This window comes from Zalophus californianus, chromosome 11 (genome assembly GCF_009762305.2).
Source record: "Zalophus californianus isolate mZalCal1 chromosome 11, mZalCal1.pri.v2, whole genome shotgun sequence".
NCBI classification, from domain to species: domain Eukaryota; kingdom Metazoa; phylum Chordata; class Mammalia; order Carnivora; family Otariidae; genus Zalophus; species Zalophus californianus.
The window spans coordinates 105,772,889-105,788,884 of record NC_045605.1 but is presented as its reverse complement, the minus strand read 5'-3'; the positions used below and the strand labels follow the sequence as shown (position 1 = coordinate 105,788,884).

General features: G+C 58.1%; 1 protein-coding gene across 1 annotated transcript; it reads right to left on the bottom strand.

The window, feature by feature from the left end:
• Window positions 1-354: 354 nt before the first annotated feature.
• On the bottom strand, window positions 355-15,699 carry SLC22A11 (solute carrier family 22 member 11). The gene is made up of 10 exons (XM_027580073.1): window positions 15,160-15,699; window positions 13,748-13,851; window positions 10,661-10,815; window positions 10,388-10,556; window positions 8,786-8,909; window positions 7,928-8,049; window positions 5,354-5,568; window positions 4,145-4,253; window positions 3,530-3,736; window positions 355-1,886 (listed from the first exon to the last, which is right to left on the bottom strand). The coding sequence occupies exons 1-10, from the start codon at window positions 15,559-15,561 to the stop codon at window positions 1,823-1,825; spliced, it is 1,671 nt and encodes a 556-aa protein (XP_027435874.1). The 5' UTR covers window positions 15,562-15,699; the 3' UTR covers window positions 355-1,822.
• Between the last annotated feature and the right edge of the window lie 297 nt (window positions 15,700-15,996).

Genomic DNA, 15,996 nt, shown 5'->3' with positions numbered 1-15,996 from the left:
TTACCTCTTCTTTTTCTAATTACTAAAGGTGAAAGCTGAGATATTGGATTTGAGACTTTCTTCCTTTCTAATGTAATCACTTAATGATATTAATTTTTCCTTGAACCACTTCTCTAGCTTCATCCCACAAATTTTGATGTGCCATTTTTTAAAATTTTCATTCAATTCAAAATATTTCCTAATTTCCTTTGTGATGAATTCTTTGGCCCAGGGTTATTTAGAAGTGTATTGTTTAGTGTGAAGGAGTTTTCTAGATACTGCTCCATTACTGATTTCTAATTTCTCTCCATGAGGATCCAAGAACATACTTTATATGATTTGAATTTTTAAATATTTATTACATGTGAAGCAAGACTAGAGACCCATGGAAGCCTGTTGGTGGGGGAACCGTGGTCTTTATGATGAGCCACCAGAGGGTTTAAGCAGATAGGGGATTTGATTTGAATTGTGTTTGACTGGCCTGGTGTGCATTGGATTTGACAGAGGGAAATGGGGATGCCTGGGATGGGAAACCTACAGCCTGAGGCTTCCGAGTCATCCAAGGAGAGTGGGCAGTTGTCTAGAGAGTCTGGCTCTCCAGGGAAGGGTGTGGAAGTAACTCTGTGACAGGGCTGCAGATGTCAGGCCCAGAGGGCTGGAGGTGAGTGTGAGGGGCCTGGTGTGCTGGAAAAAGCTCTGGACTGGGAGCCTGGCCTCCTGGCCAGGGCTCAGCCATGGGACTCCAAGCATGTCACTCCACCTCTCTGAGTTTTAATTTTCTTGCCTCTAAAGTAGGTGGTCAGCCCCAATGATCCCACAGTTTTAGCAGCATGGGCTGCTACCAGCACAGGGAGGGTCTTTGTGTGAATTAGGCAAAGGTGACCCTTTGAGATAGACAACCAAAGGAAGGGTGCCCCTTTGATGTAAGGCCTCAAACTAAGGCCCAATATGATGTGTTGCCTTGACATGTAGGGAAACCAGGAGGGTCTCGAATGGCCAAACTGCAAATCCTGCCCCACCTGCTCCTGTGGATAGGGTCCCATAGCAAACACTTATTGTCAAGCAACCAGGGGCCATTCCTGTTATTCCTGAAGAGGGGGCCTCAGTTCCCTGGTAACGGGTGGGATTCCTCAGACACATCAATCACATCCTCCCTTGGGAACCAGGGATCACTCTGCCCTCTTGGTGCTACAAAGCCTACCTCCCACAGCCTCTGGTGGTTCCTGCTGTTCCCGTGCGTAGCCCCACATGTCCTGCATCAGCTGCTGCCTCAGGCAGAGCACAACCTGAACACCTGTAGCTGGCAGCTCTGCCAGAAGGTTCTATGTGTTGGACTCTGGTCTGTGCGAAGATCTGTTAACCCTGTCACCCCCGGACCCCCTCCTGGGGAGGTAGATTCCATGATCATTTCCATTTCACAGAGGACTCCACAAATGGTGGGGGAGGGGTTGGGACTCAGGTCTGTCCAGATCCTTCCTTTTTTGTCCTAGGATCCACTCTGGTAGCTGGAGGTGAGAAACCTGCAGGAAACATCTGCAGCTTCCGGTTCAGTGAAGTAAGTCAGGAGTTTTGAGTGAAGGTGTGAAGATGGGAGCCTGGCAGGGAGGGGACAGAACCCATTTTGTCAACAGGGTCAGGCCTCTGCAGGGCTGAGGTGGGGGGAAGAGAAGTGAGCGGGGAAAGCAGCCTTCAGCTTCAATGCTGCCCCTCAGTCCAGCTGCCCCAGCATCAGCCACGGTATAGGCCCTCAGGGTTCTCCAGATTGCTTCTTCCCTCCACTGGAGAGGAGGCAAGTCCCTTCGTGGGAATCTTCAGCCAAAGGGGCTCCTCGCACGCAGAACTGCTAGAACCAGGTACTCTCTGTAATGGCCACCTCTCGATGCTTGCCCTTGGCTGCTGCCGATTTCCTAGAGTAATCAAAAGACAGAGTGGTGGTGTGTGGTGAGGCAGCTGAAGAGGGTGGAACTGGGGGTCGAGTCTCATGAGCACGTAAACTCCATGAGATTAGGTTTTGATTTTCCGCCGTGTCCCCCAAAGCATAAGACAGTGCCCGAAACATAGTATGTGCTCAAAAAAGTGAAAGAGTAATTTAAGACCCACCTTCCCTGCTTCTTAGCTGAGTGTCCTTAGGCAAGTTACATGACCTCTCTGTGTCTTCATTTCTTTGGCAGTGAAATTGAACATAACAGCTCTTTGTGGGGTTGTTTGAATTAAATAAGATGCTCCATTGAAGCAGGGAGGGCCCTCTGAGCACCAGCTGTTAGTATTACTCTCTTTTTAAAGATTTTATTTATTTATTTGGGAGAGAGAGAGGAGCAGAGGGAGAGGGAGAAGCAGACTCTCCTGCTGAGTGGGGAGCCCGATACAGGGCTCAATCCCAGGACCCTGAGACCACGACTGGAGCCGAAGTCAAGAGTGGGATGCTCAACCGACTGAGCCACCCAGGCGCCCCCATCCATGAGATGGATGGTTCCTGATCAGCCTGTTGCCGCCCCATGACTACCCTTACCCAGGACACAGCAACCACACTCCTGGGGCCCATGCTGTGGGCCAGGCACTATCCTCAGTGCTTTAATATAATAACTTCAACTCGAAAACAGCTCTTTGTGGGGCGCCTGGGTGGCTCAGTTGTTAAGCGTCTGCCTTCGGCTCAGGTCATGATCCCAGGGTCCTGGGATCGAGCCCTGCATTAGGCTCTCTGCTCCGCGGGAAGCCTGCTTTTCCCTCTTCCACTCCCCTTGCTTGTGTTCCCTTTCTCGCGTGTCTCTCTCTGTCAAATAAATAAATAAAATCTTTAAGAAAAAGAAAACAGCTCTTTGAGCTCGGCTGGGTTTTGTTTTGTTTTGTTTTAACCCCCATTTTTAAAAATGAGAAAGCAGAAGCATCGTGGTGATTCGGGCCATAAAATAAACTTGAGGAATGTTCCCTCATTTCTGTTCTCTCAAAGGATGGCATGAGGGTAGCATGATGTGTTCCAGAAACTGAGCTGTTGATCTGTCTGGGCCTGGGATTCCTGGGGGAAGACTGAACTAGGGCGGTCAGGGCTGGCTCCATCCTCTTGGGCGAGGTCGGTAAGAGAGGTCAGTGCATGCCCGGGGCGTAGAGATTCAGTCCTAGGCAGTCTGGCTGCAGAGCCGGACTCAGAGCCTCTGCATTTCCCTGCCTAAGGGACGATGGCCTTCTACCTGTGAGACCTTGAATCATCCCTTCATCTCTCTGAGCCTCTGGTAAACAGTGATGGAAATAGTCTCTTCCTGGCTGTGTTGTTGCAATGATTACGTGGTTTCAGAGGCAAAGCCCTGATGCCCACCGGCTTGCTGCCCCGAGGCACCGGGGATGCAGTCAGCTCTCGGCACACTGAAGCTGCTGGTACCATCTCGATGACAAGCCCAACCCAGCTCTGGCCCCTTCGTCTAGCATGTCTCCCCGACCCTTGGGCTCTCCCGTCCCGTCCTGGGGCTGTGGGGAGGTCTGCCCCCACATCTGCAGCCCTGCCCAGCTACTTCCTGGAAGCCCAGCCCTACTCCCAGGGTGACCAAGGATCACTCACTGGCTCTCCAGGTCCTGGATGGTGTCAGGAAGTGGAAGCCCCTTGGTCTCCGGGAGGAAGAGCAGGAGGATGAGGCTGGAAGCGATGGGGATGACACCGTAGGAGACGGGGGCCAGCAGGGGCACGGCCGGCCGAGTCATCCTGATTAGGGGCCCCGTCACAGCCCCCAGACGACCTGCCGACTGCAGGAGGCCATCTGCTGTCATCCTGGGGGTGGAGGGGAGGGCCCAGCCCCTTGTCATCACTGCCACTTTCAAGAAGGGGGCTTTACTGGGCCGGGGGGGCGGGGGGAGGCATTTGGCTGGGTCAGGATGCGCCAGGGGAGGGAAAGCTGGGTGAAGGAGCTGCACTCCTCAAAGTCTTTCCTAACACTACCTCCTCCATGGAGCTCACCTAGATTTTCCCACCCAGAGGGGCCTTCTCCTTCCTGAGAACATCCAATCCAGAGTCCTTCATGGACTCTCTAGGACCCACCCCATTCTCCCTGGTCGGCTGTGTTGTTCCTGGATGCCCAGCCCCTCTTTGCCCTCCCTACTGGCCTTCCCAGGGACGTCCCTTTCTCCTGCGCCCTGGGTCTGGCCGCCCCTCCTGGATGCAGCGTGCAGCTCAGCCTACCGCAGTGCAGTTGGGTAGAGTTCGGGCTTGTAGACAGAGATAGAGGTTAAGCTTATGCCAAAGCATCCCTTTCCCAGCACGGCGAAGACCAAACGCAGGGTCTGCAAATCTGGGCAGAGGAAGAGGGTGACAGTGGGTTCTGCCCGAGGGGTTCCCCAGTCAGCCCGGAGCGCAGGGCTTCCTTGACTGCTCCCAGGTGCCCCACAGTGCTGACTTGGTGCCAGGCCGCCCAGGGCTGTGGGTGCAGCCTGACATCACAGTTGATGGGCTGGGAGGAGGGGGTGGGCAGGGCCAGAACCCAGCCAGGTCTGGGGCGGGCAAGCTGGGGCAGCTGAGGATGGCTCTCGGGGCCTGCTCCCTACAGTGTCACCGTGCCAAAGTTCTTTGGGACCTGGGTGTGCTTCTTCCATGAAGGAGAGGGTCAAGGCAGGTCCTCACTGCCTTAAGTCTGCCTGTGGGAACGCTGGCTTCTGCGGGGAGCCCTAGCTAGGAAGCCACACTCGGCCGCAGCTTTCCCTCCCACACGTTGTAATGAAGAGTCTCAGAAACTGTCACACACTTGTCTTTGCAAGTTTTCCCTGAGCACTGCCTCTTGCAGCTTGTTTGGGAGACCGGCCCTCTGCCTCCCTCCTGGCTTTGCTATCAGCTCAGAACTCAGGGTCCCCGCCCCTCCACCAGCCAAGCCACCCCCCCCCCACGCCACCCCGGCTTGAGAGGGTTTTCCGGGCATTAAAGTCTCATTCAGAAAGAAAAGAGTAAGACAGGAGCCCTGGCCAGCAATCTGCACACCCCAGTGCCCCAGGCTTGGTGTTCCCGCCTCACTTCAAGCAACTAAAGTTGTTCCCCAGCCCCTCCTCCCACCTCAGGACCAGCCTCGGGCTTGAAGTCTGGTCCCAGCCCTGGCTTTGTCACTGGCTAGCTGAGGGACCTGAGGCACCCAACTTCACCTCTCTGAACCTCAGTCACCTCAGGGGAATGCGTCGGAGGGGGGCCGGTAGGGGGATTGGATGCCTGAGCTGATGTGGCAGGTGTGGGCTTGGGCACAGCCTGCACACAGGGCTGCAGGGGTGCTGGGGTGGGGGGGCAGGGAAGGGGAAGGACCCCAGGAGGCGAGTGCAGCAGGCGGGGGGGGGGGCAGGAGGGGGCAGGCAGGGAAGCCAGTGCCCCAGACTGTCAGCCGCTCAGCCCACTCAGTCCACCCCACCTCACCTTGTGGGACCAGTATGTTGGCCAGGATGGAGAGGCCAGCCATGGCCTGGAAGCTGGCCAGGGTCGTACGGTGGCCCAAGAAGCTGAACAAGAAAGTGGTGGTGGCCCGGCCCAGTAAGTCTACAGCTCCAAAGAGGACCTGGAGGAGGAAGATGTCACTCCCCAGGTTTTGCAGGTCGAGGACCAGCCCGTAGTAGGAGATCATTTGGGAGAAGCTGCAGGGCAAAGCCAGAAATCGGATCCCTGCCCCAGAGGAGAGGGCACACACCTGAGCTGTCCCCAGAGGGCCCAGGCCATCCTGAGCAGGTCACTACTGGACCCCGAAAAACCTGTCTGTTGGATGCCGGACACATCTCTCGAGAGTGGGGCTGGCCCAGGAGAGAAAGGGCGGGTTTCATTCATTCCGCCTTAGGCAGCCATCTCTCAGGCTCCCTGGCCACCAGCCAGTGGGGACACTTAACTCTCTGGGCTGACGCGCTGTGTGGGTCAAGCTGAGCTTCAGGTCTGGCCCTAGCACTCTCGCTTTATTTCCAGTCACTGCTAGAACCATGACTCCTACTAGCCCTGAACCTGGGTGAGTCTCTGCCCTTTCCTGGGTGCCAGTTTCTTCATCTTGAAAGATGGGATTCACAGTAGGAGGAGGTGGGCTGTGTTGTCCTTCTTGCAGGAGGGCAAGTCTTATTTTCCCGTCCTCTGGGAGTGCTGCCTCTCAGGTGGGGAGAACATCCCATGACACAGGCCAGAGGGACGGTTCAGAAGGGCCACCCCAGCTCCTCGAGCCCTCTGTGGGCTTGCAGGGGGCCTTGCTGTGACAGTACCACCAGGACCGCTCCCCTGCCCCTTCCGATTGTTCCCCTCCCCTAGCCTCCCCATCCCCGTCCCCAGGCAGGGATCCCAAGAGCCCTCTCCAATGAACTTCCTGCTTACTGACCTCCACCCCAAGTCTGGAGGGTAGGGGGTGGACACGGGACAGACCGCCCTGGCTCCTGAGTAGCCGAAGCTGAACTTAACCGTAGCTGGATTTCCGCAGTTTGGAGATTGAATTTGGATCCAGCAGTGACTGCGGTGTGAAATTACTCCCTACCACTTTTCAAATGGGTCCCCATCCCTGCTTCACGGACACTCCCCTTGGGCCGCACCTGAGCGCTGCACCCAGCAAGGCAGCTGACACCAGCTGACACCAGCTGCAGACTAAAGCTGCAGGCCCCTGTGGTTCCCTAAGTTTGTGGAAGCCCCGTGGGGAAGGGGCTCAGCTCTGGCTCCAAGTAGCTGATGCTGAGGCTCTAGGGCCGGTACCGAAGGGGTTAACGGCGGAAGCCGAGAAACCCACCAGGTTAGCCGCTTCCCAGCCTGTGATTTGAATAACAAAGGATGCAGAGCGGCCCCTGGGAGCCCTGAGGAAGCCTTGAAGGGTTTGAAAGAATGGCCCCGGACATTCCTGGTGCCAGGCACTCCTTCTCATTTGTCAGAAAAAACTTAAGCGGGGGGTGGGGGGGTGCGGCGGGGCAGTAAAAGCATTTGATCCATTCTCTAAGGTGTAGCAAATATTTGCCATTGGAACCCATATGTGGTTAAATATAGCATAAAATAAACGTTTTCCTAATCTTTATTTTATTTCAAGATCGAGTCTCCATCAAACCTGACCCTCACTTCTCAGTGTGCTCTCTGCAAGTCACTTGAACTGAATTTGTTTTATTAAGGGGCCTTCTCCTGGTCCCAGGTGCCCATGGGTGCCAAGACGGGGCCTGCTGGGGAGTCCATGCTCAATGCAGGGCCTGGTGGGCGGCAGCGGGCAAGGAGGTAGCTCAGCCATGGTTCAAATGCCTGTTCAGTCATCTTGGGCAAGTTACCTGCCCCAATGGGCCCTGCTGTCTCCTCTGTAAAGTGGGGGTGTAGATGAGCTTGGCGTAAGTGGGCCAGTGGCCCTCTCCAGCCACATCTGGTCCCCCATCTCTAGGGACATAGGCTCCGCGTCCAGCCTGGGCTTCAGCGTGCCCCTGTTCCTGTCCTCCAGCTGACTTCCCGCATGAACCCCCCAGCCCCTCCCCAGTGGCGGCCGGGACTCCTGCCTCCTGGGGGAACTGCCTGTTCTGCCAGAAACGTGCTTCCTGAGGCCGTGCAGGAGCCGCTCCCCGCTCCCACCCCGGACACAGTAGAGGCCGCTTTTAGGCAACAGGCTTGGGCATTGGAAGCCCCAGTAAGGCAGAAGGGCCCACAGCGACCACCCTGCAAACAGGCCCACCAGGGACCCACCTCAAAACAGCCCTAAGCCCTCACTGACCAATCGGACCAAAAAAGGAACATTCCACACGTTCCCCTACCTCCTCCCCCTCCCCTATAACTACAGCCCCCCCGCCCCGCCCGCCCCCTCCCCCACCCCGCACTGCCTCCCGGCAGACAGTCTCTTCTCTGCTCCCTTGCAGTGAATTCAGTAAACTTCTATGTCTTTGGTTCTGCCTTGGGTGAATTCTCCCATCGCCCTGGGCCCTGGGCCCTGGCCGCCAGCCTCCACTGATCCCATCCCCGCTTCCCTCCTCAGGCCTGGCTCCGGGAGGCATGAGCTGGGGGGCATACCTCACCAGGAACATGCTGCAGCTTCTCCAGCGGAGCGTGGGCAAGAGAAACAGGTCCAGCACTGACCTGCGGGCCTTCATAGAGGCCCCCCCCTCCTCCTCCTCCATGCTGGTCATGAGCACCTGGGGGGAGAGGGGGACACAGTGAGTGCGGGGGCAGCACAGGGAATGGTGTCCAGGTGGGCAGAGTGATGTGAGGAGCCTGGCCTTGGTTTTGGAAACTGGAAAGCCTTGGGGTGGGGGCGGGGATGGAGACAGAAAGAAAGATCTCTCTCTGGCCCCGTGACAGAGCTCTCTTCTGCCGACCTGGCCCCCCTACTCCGAGCCAGGGAGCCAGGCTTGTGTCCCAGCTCTGGCCCTCTGAGCTGCGGGCTGCTCTCGGCAGTTCCTGCACAAACCCGACCACCCCTCCTTGCCCCTCATGGCTGGCCTCAGGGTACGCCTCCTACCCCAGCCACGTGGGCTCCCCACTGCACCGAAGTGCCCATCCAGACTCTTCCTGCCCCTCTGGGCCCCACCTGCCCCGTGCTCAGCTCAGTCTTCGTTGGCTCACCTCCTCCTGGAAGCCTTCCCTGATCCTCCCACCCCCAGGCTGTGTTTTGTTTCTGCTGCACATCCTCCCACACCTACTTCCTTGAGATAATCACCTTCAGAGAAGCACATGCAGTTTCCCCCAAACACACCAAGAAACCCTACGAGGTGAGCATGCAATGCATGTGGGTGGAAGCCGCCGACAAGCAAGCTGGGGGTTGTCACAGCTGTTATCGGGCGGGTAGCGGTGAAGCTGGTGACAAGACATCAGTGGCTGTCCTCTCCCTGCCATGTCCCACAGTCTGGGTCACAAACAGGGGCATCTCACCTCGACGGTCAGTGACTTTGTGGCTTCCTTGTGGCCGTTTATCCTGGCCACCTTTTTGAGCTCCTGGAGCGCTTGTTCTGGTTTGCCCACAATAATCAGCCATCGGGCAGACTCCGGCAGCCACCTGTTAAAGATGCAGACGCTTGCCGGGGCCCCTGCGCTCTTCCCGCGTCCAGGGCCCTCCTCGTCAGGTCAGGAGTGGGACGTGGGCAGCCGCTCCCCCAGCGGCAGTGGGAGAGAGACGGCAACTGCTCTCCCCTCTGCACGGCTGGGGCCAGGATGCGAGACTGGTGGGCTCCCTTGGTACCCAGTAAAGCTGAGTCCCAATGCCTGGCCGCCCTCTTTCCTCCGAGCCACCCCATCTGGCTTCCCGGCTGCCGGGGACTCGCGCACAGCCCATGCACGGCTGCCTGAGCCTACGGTGATGCTGAGACCATTTCTGTGACCGCTCACATCATGCTGAATTTCACACACTCACGCACGACGCACGCACGCATGCACTAAACACATCCCCAGCCAGAACTGAGTGGTTTTATAAAAGTAGCCTGCTTCTTCCCAGCCTTGGGGCAGATAGCAGGGAGAGGTATCTCCTGGGTGAGAGGACTGGCATTTTCCCAGCCCGGAGGGGCTCAGCTCTGTTTGGATCCGTCCGGAGGCCGCCTGCCCTAGTGGTTCAAAGAGCCAGCCTGCCTGGGTTCAAATCCTGCCTCTGGCACTTACTGGCTGTGTGGCCTACAGTGAGTCACTGAACCTCTCTGGGCCTCAGTCCCTCCTCTGAAAATGGTGGTCATCTTATCATCTTCCTCATTAGAAGAAGTGAATACACATCTGGGGTGACTAACAGCACCTGGGACGCACCCAACCAGGGTGACTAGAGCAGCCTAATAAGTGTGATTATGGGATGTCTTCCTCCTCACTTACTGATCCTGTTGTTATGGATAAAACTCCACGTGGTCAGTGGCTTTTGATCTGTTTTCTTTGCTGATGTGCCCCCCAGGGCCTAAAACCGTGTCTGGCATGGGGCAGTAAGTACTTGAGAAGGAATGAATGAGTCCTTGCTACTCTCTATACCCCACAGTAGACTTAACGGGGCACAGGTCCCCCCAACCCTGGTTCATGGACACGAAAGAACTTGCAGGGTCATGAATTTGGGTTTGGTCCCCTGTCCCTCACCCAACCACGTGTTTCCAGACCTCAGGGAGTGTTGCAGCACCCCAAATAATCGTGATGATGGTATCCTTTCATACCTAACGCCAGTCCTCACTGACTCAGGAGCCCACGGGCCGGGGGTGGGCAAGTGACGTGAAGGAAAGGGGCTAGCAGGTGGGGGGCAGCTAGTGCCGAGGAGGGGAAGGCCCGAGAGCCAGCAGGACGGGTGGGAGCCTGAGACATCTGGCTAAAACGTCCACCCCGGAACTCTGAACCCCTGAGATGTCTCTCCTGAGCAGGGGTTCCACACACATCATTGCCCTATGTGGCTCTCAGCGTCTCGGGATCCACGGCTGGCCAGGGTGGTGGGGGTGAGGGGCACCCTCGCCCCCCAAATCTCCCTCCTAACAAGTGGCGTCCTCCCCAAGAGCAAAGGCCCCACATTGTACCAACCAGGAGATCAGGAAGATGGCAAAGAAGGGCATCGACACGGCCAGCTGGAGAGCCCGCCAGTCCCGCAGGGTGAAGGCCAAGGCCCCCAGGGTCAACTGGCCCAGGCTATAGGAGCATCCCAGCATTGTTATGGTGACGGCCCTCCTGCGGGTTGTGGTCCACTCCGCCACTGAAACATGATGCAGACAGGCAGGTAAGGGCTGAACAGTGGCCTCGGGCCCCATCCCCGCCCCCAACCACCACCAGGGCAGGCGCAGCGAGGGAGAGACTCACTGAGTGTCACCGGGGTCATGATGATGCCGGCCACTCCAAAAGCACTCAGGAACCGGAGGCCACAGTAGATGAGGAAATTGGAAGAAAAGATGGTGCTGGTGTTGGCCAAAGCCACCTGCAGGCAGCACCAGCTCAGCGCTGGCTTCCGCCCGAACCTGTGTTGGGAGACAAGCACCGTGGGGGCCTGGAGAGGGGCCCTGGGGACTTGGGCCTGGAGGCGGGTGCTTCAAGGGAAAGGAGGGTTCGAGAGGGTGGGGCATCTGCTGGGGCACCTTAGTGCAGGCAGCACCATACCCCACCCCCCGGGGATCTCCCAGGAGCATGCTCCCAGTGTGCTTGTTATAAAAAGGGCAGACACCTCGATCTCAGGGCCAGCGTCATCTCAGGGTCAAGAATGGGCTTTGATTGGGGCGCCTGGGTGGCTCAGTCGGTTAAGTGTCTGCCTTCAGCTCAGGTCATGATCCCGGGGTCCTGGGACTGAGCCCCGCATCGGGCTCCCTGCTCAGCGGGGAGCTTGCTTCTCCCTCTCCCTCTGCCTCTCTCCCTGCTCTCTCTCTCATTTGCTCTCTCTCAAATAAATAAATAAAATCTTAAAAAAAAAGAATGGGCTATGGTTGAATCACTGTATTGTACACCTGAAATTCATATTACAATGCATGTTAACTAACTGGAATTTAAGTAAAAACTGAACAAAGATGGGCTTTGGCCTCAGAAGTCTGGGTTTGAGCCCAGCTCTGTCCTGCCTGGGTGACCCTGGGCACAGGACTCAAAGTCTCTGAGCCACCATTCCCCGTCTGTGCAATGGGGGTAGGCATGATGACAGCCTCAGAGTTGTCAAAACCATGATGCCGAGCGAGGGGGCTGCGCAGCCGGGAGGCTGAGCGCACGTGGCCTTGGGCAAACTGGACAGCTCCCCGCCGGTCTGCGCACTGGGACTGGAGCTCCCGGGAGACAACCCGTGTCGGGCCCTCAGCCGTCCACCTGCACACCCACCATGCCACTATGGCCCCAAGGCTGGCGTAGCCCAAACCATGGCCCGCATTTAGCTAAAGTGTGCATTGGTCCAATGGGAGAGATGTGGGCCACGCTTGGCCTGTCTGTCTGAGCAGTGCCCAGGAACAAGGACATTTGGCCCAGACCCAGGGTGAGGTCTGGATGCTGACACCAGTTCCTGATGCCAGGCTCACTGGATAAGCTACAGACCGACGGTGATTTGGCTCCCGGTGTGGACGGCCCCTGGGGAATGAGCCAGAGCCGCACGGCAGCTGTCCTTGGAAAGTGCCACCTGGACCATGTCCTTCCCCACTGTTCGGGCCCCCCACCACACTCAGGATTAAATAAGGCCCACAGATGACGATGGTAGCAGAACTACAGCACGAGGAGCCCTCCCTGTTCCAGGCCCTGGCCCAAGCTCTGTCCGTGGTTAACCCACAACCCCATGGACAGAGCCAGGTCCCCACGTACAGGAAGAAATGGAGGCCCAGAGAAGCAACACACCCGCCTTCTAGGGAACAAGGGAAAGAGAGGTGGAGATGGGAACCCAGGGTCAGATCCCTGAGCCCTCACGGTCAGGAGAAAGTGGGAAAGCCGTTCGTGCATTCACTAAATGATGACTGAGTGTGTGCTGCGTGCTGGAAGCTGGGGACACCGCGCCCCTACCTTCTTGGAGCTACGTCTCTTGGGGATGCACACAGCAGGTGAGCAAGGAGTGAGTGACCGAGTACTGTCAGAGCAGGTGCAGTGAGGAAGGAAAGCAGGCGTGGCCAGGGGGCTGCCTGCGCGCTGGGCACAAAGAGACCACAAGGAGAACCTTCAGAGCGAGGCTCGGCCACTGGCCACCTCGGAGCTCTGCAGCCAGGGTGCCGAGGGTGCTCCGGGAGGGGCCGGCATGGCTGTGGGAGAGAAGCCAAGTGCCAAGCAGGGGTGGAGGGGGACAGGGTGGGGGGCAGGAACTGTCCTCAGTGTGGTGGGCCGGGAGGACTTCAGGCTGGCATCAACCAGATCCACATATAAGTTTTTGAAAGTCACTCGGAATGGAGGCAAGAGACCCTGGAGGGGGCCAGGGCCTGCCCGGGCAAGAGAGGCAGATGGTTTGGGCAAGAGGACAGTGTGGAGGAGAGGGGCGTGGGGCTGGATCTAGGGGTGAGGGTGGGAGAACAGGGCTGGCTCCAGGGTTGGGTGTGTGCCATGGGCCAGGGGGCCGTCTTCCCGGATGGAGTCTGGTGCGGAGGGGCTGGGCTGGCGGTGGAGGGTCAGGAGTCCAGCGTTGGCCGCGGCAAATGTGAGGCAAATGCTCCTCCACATGCAAACTCCAAGCAGGCAGCTGGCTTTACCAGCCGAGTGGGCGTAACGTAAGCGTTACTGGTGCTCCGTGGCAGGGCCTCAAGCAGCGGGGGTGGGCAGCTGGCCAAGAGAAGGGACTGGGCTGGGGGGGGGGGGCACCGCCTCACAAGGAGGAGCAGGAGACAGAAGGGGAGGGGCTACGTGGGGGGGAGGAGGGTTTCAACTTCCCCATGTGCCAAGTACTTGGAGTTAGAAGAAAGAGGGGTGGGGGGCGCCTGGGTGGCCCTGTCGGTCAAGCGGTTAAAGCAGTTAAGCACCTGCCTTCGGGTCAAGTCAGGATCCCAGAGTCCTGGGATCGAGCCCAGAGCCCCACATCGAGCTCCCTGCTCAGTGGGGAGCCTGCTTCTCCCTCTCCCTCTCCCTCTGCCCCACCCCCCCCTGCTCATTCGCATGCTCTCTCTCGCTGAAACAAACAAACAAATAAGTAAATAAAATCTTTTTTAAAAAATGAAGAAGACGATGACAACGAAGAAGAAAGAGGGGTCTGTTTCTCCCCAGAAGACTATGGGCTCCCTGAGGGCAGGGCCTGTACCGCGCCTGGCACACGAGAGGTGCTCTGGACGGTTGGTGTCGCCAAAGGAGAGAGCGCGGTGTTTGAGGGGATCTCGCACAGTGTGGCTTAAGCTTAAGTGGGCCTCTTGGCCACCACTGCTCCCTGGGGACATTCATGGGCCATTTCTGTACTTCTGTCCCCATGGTGCTCATTCTGACGAGGAGGAGTCGAGGAGGAGAAAACATACTCACCGGTCAGAGAGGAGTCCCCAGGAGAGGGACCCCAGCAGGACACCGGCCATGTAGATGGACTGGCCCAGGGGCTTCAGGCCCTGGTAGTCACACACTAGGTCCCACTGGAAGAGAGGGCAGGCATGACGGCTGGGCTCAGGGGATGTGGAGCCTGGTCAGCCTGGGTCCGGGGGGCTCCCTCAGGCCAGGCGACAGAGGTGGAAGGGGTGTGCTGGGCGGTGGAGGGGGGTTCAGCTCTGTCCTCTCAGCTAGCTGCATGGCACACACGGGACTTGGCCACTCCTAGTGGACGGAGGTGGGCGGCGGAGCACAAGGGACTGAACCACAGGCTGGGGTTCTAACTCTGTGGATCGCTCACTGGGTGAGCCCGGGGGGGGTTCCTGTACCTGCTGAGCCTGGTTTCTCACCCAGAAGGGGGGCCCTGCAGCTGCTTCCCTCACAGGGCTGCCGGGATGAGCAGAGAGTGCTAAGCACATGCCACCATAATTTTTGAGTGCCTCCTGCCCGGGTCTGGGCATCCATGACCTGAACACCCCCCACCAAGCAGCCCTCCACCAAGACCTGACAGCTTCGTTCCGTTTCCGCCTCTCTCGCCAGGCCCACAGAAGCAGGAACCCCCTGTCCCCACAAGGCAAAGTGATAACTGGAAAATGCAAAGCAGATCACCTCACTTCCTTGCCCCAAAGCCTCCAGTGACTTTCCTTTGCACTTGAAGAAAGTGCACCTCACCCACTTTCTTTGCATCGTGCCGGCCCCTGACCCCTTGTGCCCAGACACACTGGGCCTCCTTCTGCTCCTTCAACACCCCAGACCTGGACTTCTGTTCCCACTGGGCTCTCTCCACACCTTCACGTGACCTTGTCTCCTAATCCAGGTCTCACCTCCAGAGAGGCCTTCCCCACCTGCCTCTCCTCCTTGCTCACAGAACCTGCTTTTCTCCTTCATAGCGGCAGAACAGGATGTGATGGAGACCCAGCTTCCGGCTCCTGGCGGTCTGGGCTGAGCCGGGCGCTGGAGTGTTGGAGCTGTTGTCCTGGGCAACTTATTTCCCTCACTGTGCTTCTGTTTTGTTCCTAACCAGATGCAGACAACAAGACCCCCCTCGTGAGACTGGAGGGAGACCATGGGGAAAGCCTCTGGAACAGTGCCTGCCACTCTCCTGTTGGGGTGGGGTTAAATGTTGACCCATTCTGAAGCTGCCAGCGGAACAGCAGCTCCTCAAAGCCTCCCTTGCTTATCCTGGGACCCCAGCCTCAGATCAGGGTCTGGACCTTCATAAGCAGTGAGTAAATATGTGTTGAGGGAGTAACATCTCATTCGGTAGCGCTGGCGGGACCAGTGCAATCCTTCCAGGCATGGGCAGGTGGCCAGGTAAGAGAGCCGGGGGGTTGGTGGTGGGGGGAGGCCCTTACCTCTGACACGATGGTGGAGGTGAAGGTGCTGCGGTCGTAGACCCAGCCGTCCATGCACGGCTCTGTGGCAGCCTCGCTCCAGTTGGTGGCCGTGGCGTTGGGGTCCAGGAGCTGCCACTGTGGTTGGCGGAAGCGGCGACACTGGTGGGGCTCATGGTTGGGGCCCGGGGGGATGGAGACGGTCAGGAGGTCCTTGGGGCCCAGGGCCCCGGGGACACTGGCCTGGGCAGTGCTGTTGTCCAGGAGGGGCACCCAGCATCGGTGGCTGGGCACGGCGGCCGAGAAGTTCTCCATCAGCAGTTGGGAGGGCACCAACAGGGAGGGAAGGAGGAGAGTGAAGACCTGCAGGGCCTGGAAGAGACCCACTCCCCCTGCTCGCTCCAGGAGCTCAGCGAAAGCCATGGACAGAGCTGTGGGCAGCCCGGGCGGCCTTCCCAAAGGTCAGGGAGGCCGCGAGTGTCCAGCTGCTGAACCACTAGCAAGTGCCGGAACCCTGGGCCATCGGACCTTCTGCCCTCGCTAGCCTGCAGTTGGGTTGGGAGTGCGGGCTAGCAACTGGTCGAGTCAGTTGTGAGATGCCCCGGATGCTTTGAAGAAACTCCTCCTTTTCTCAGGAAACCCTGTTTCTGGGAATGACGCTTGGGTGCCCCACCCCTCTGGAAAGGGGACATCAGGGACAAAGCTCACTGTGCCCAGGCTGCCTGGGGCATCCGAGGCGCCCTGGTTCTCCAGCACCAAGAGTAAAAGATCAAGCAGGTGTGAAAAACAAGTAAGATGCACTAACCTGTGATATTACTGTGCTCCAGTTGTGGAGGGAAGTGGCACCCGGCCGTGGCC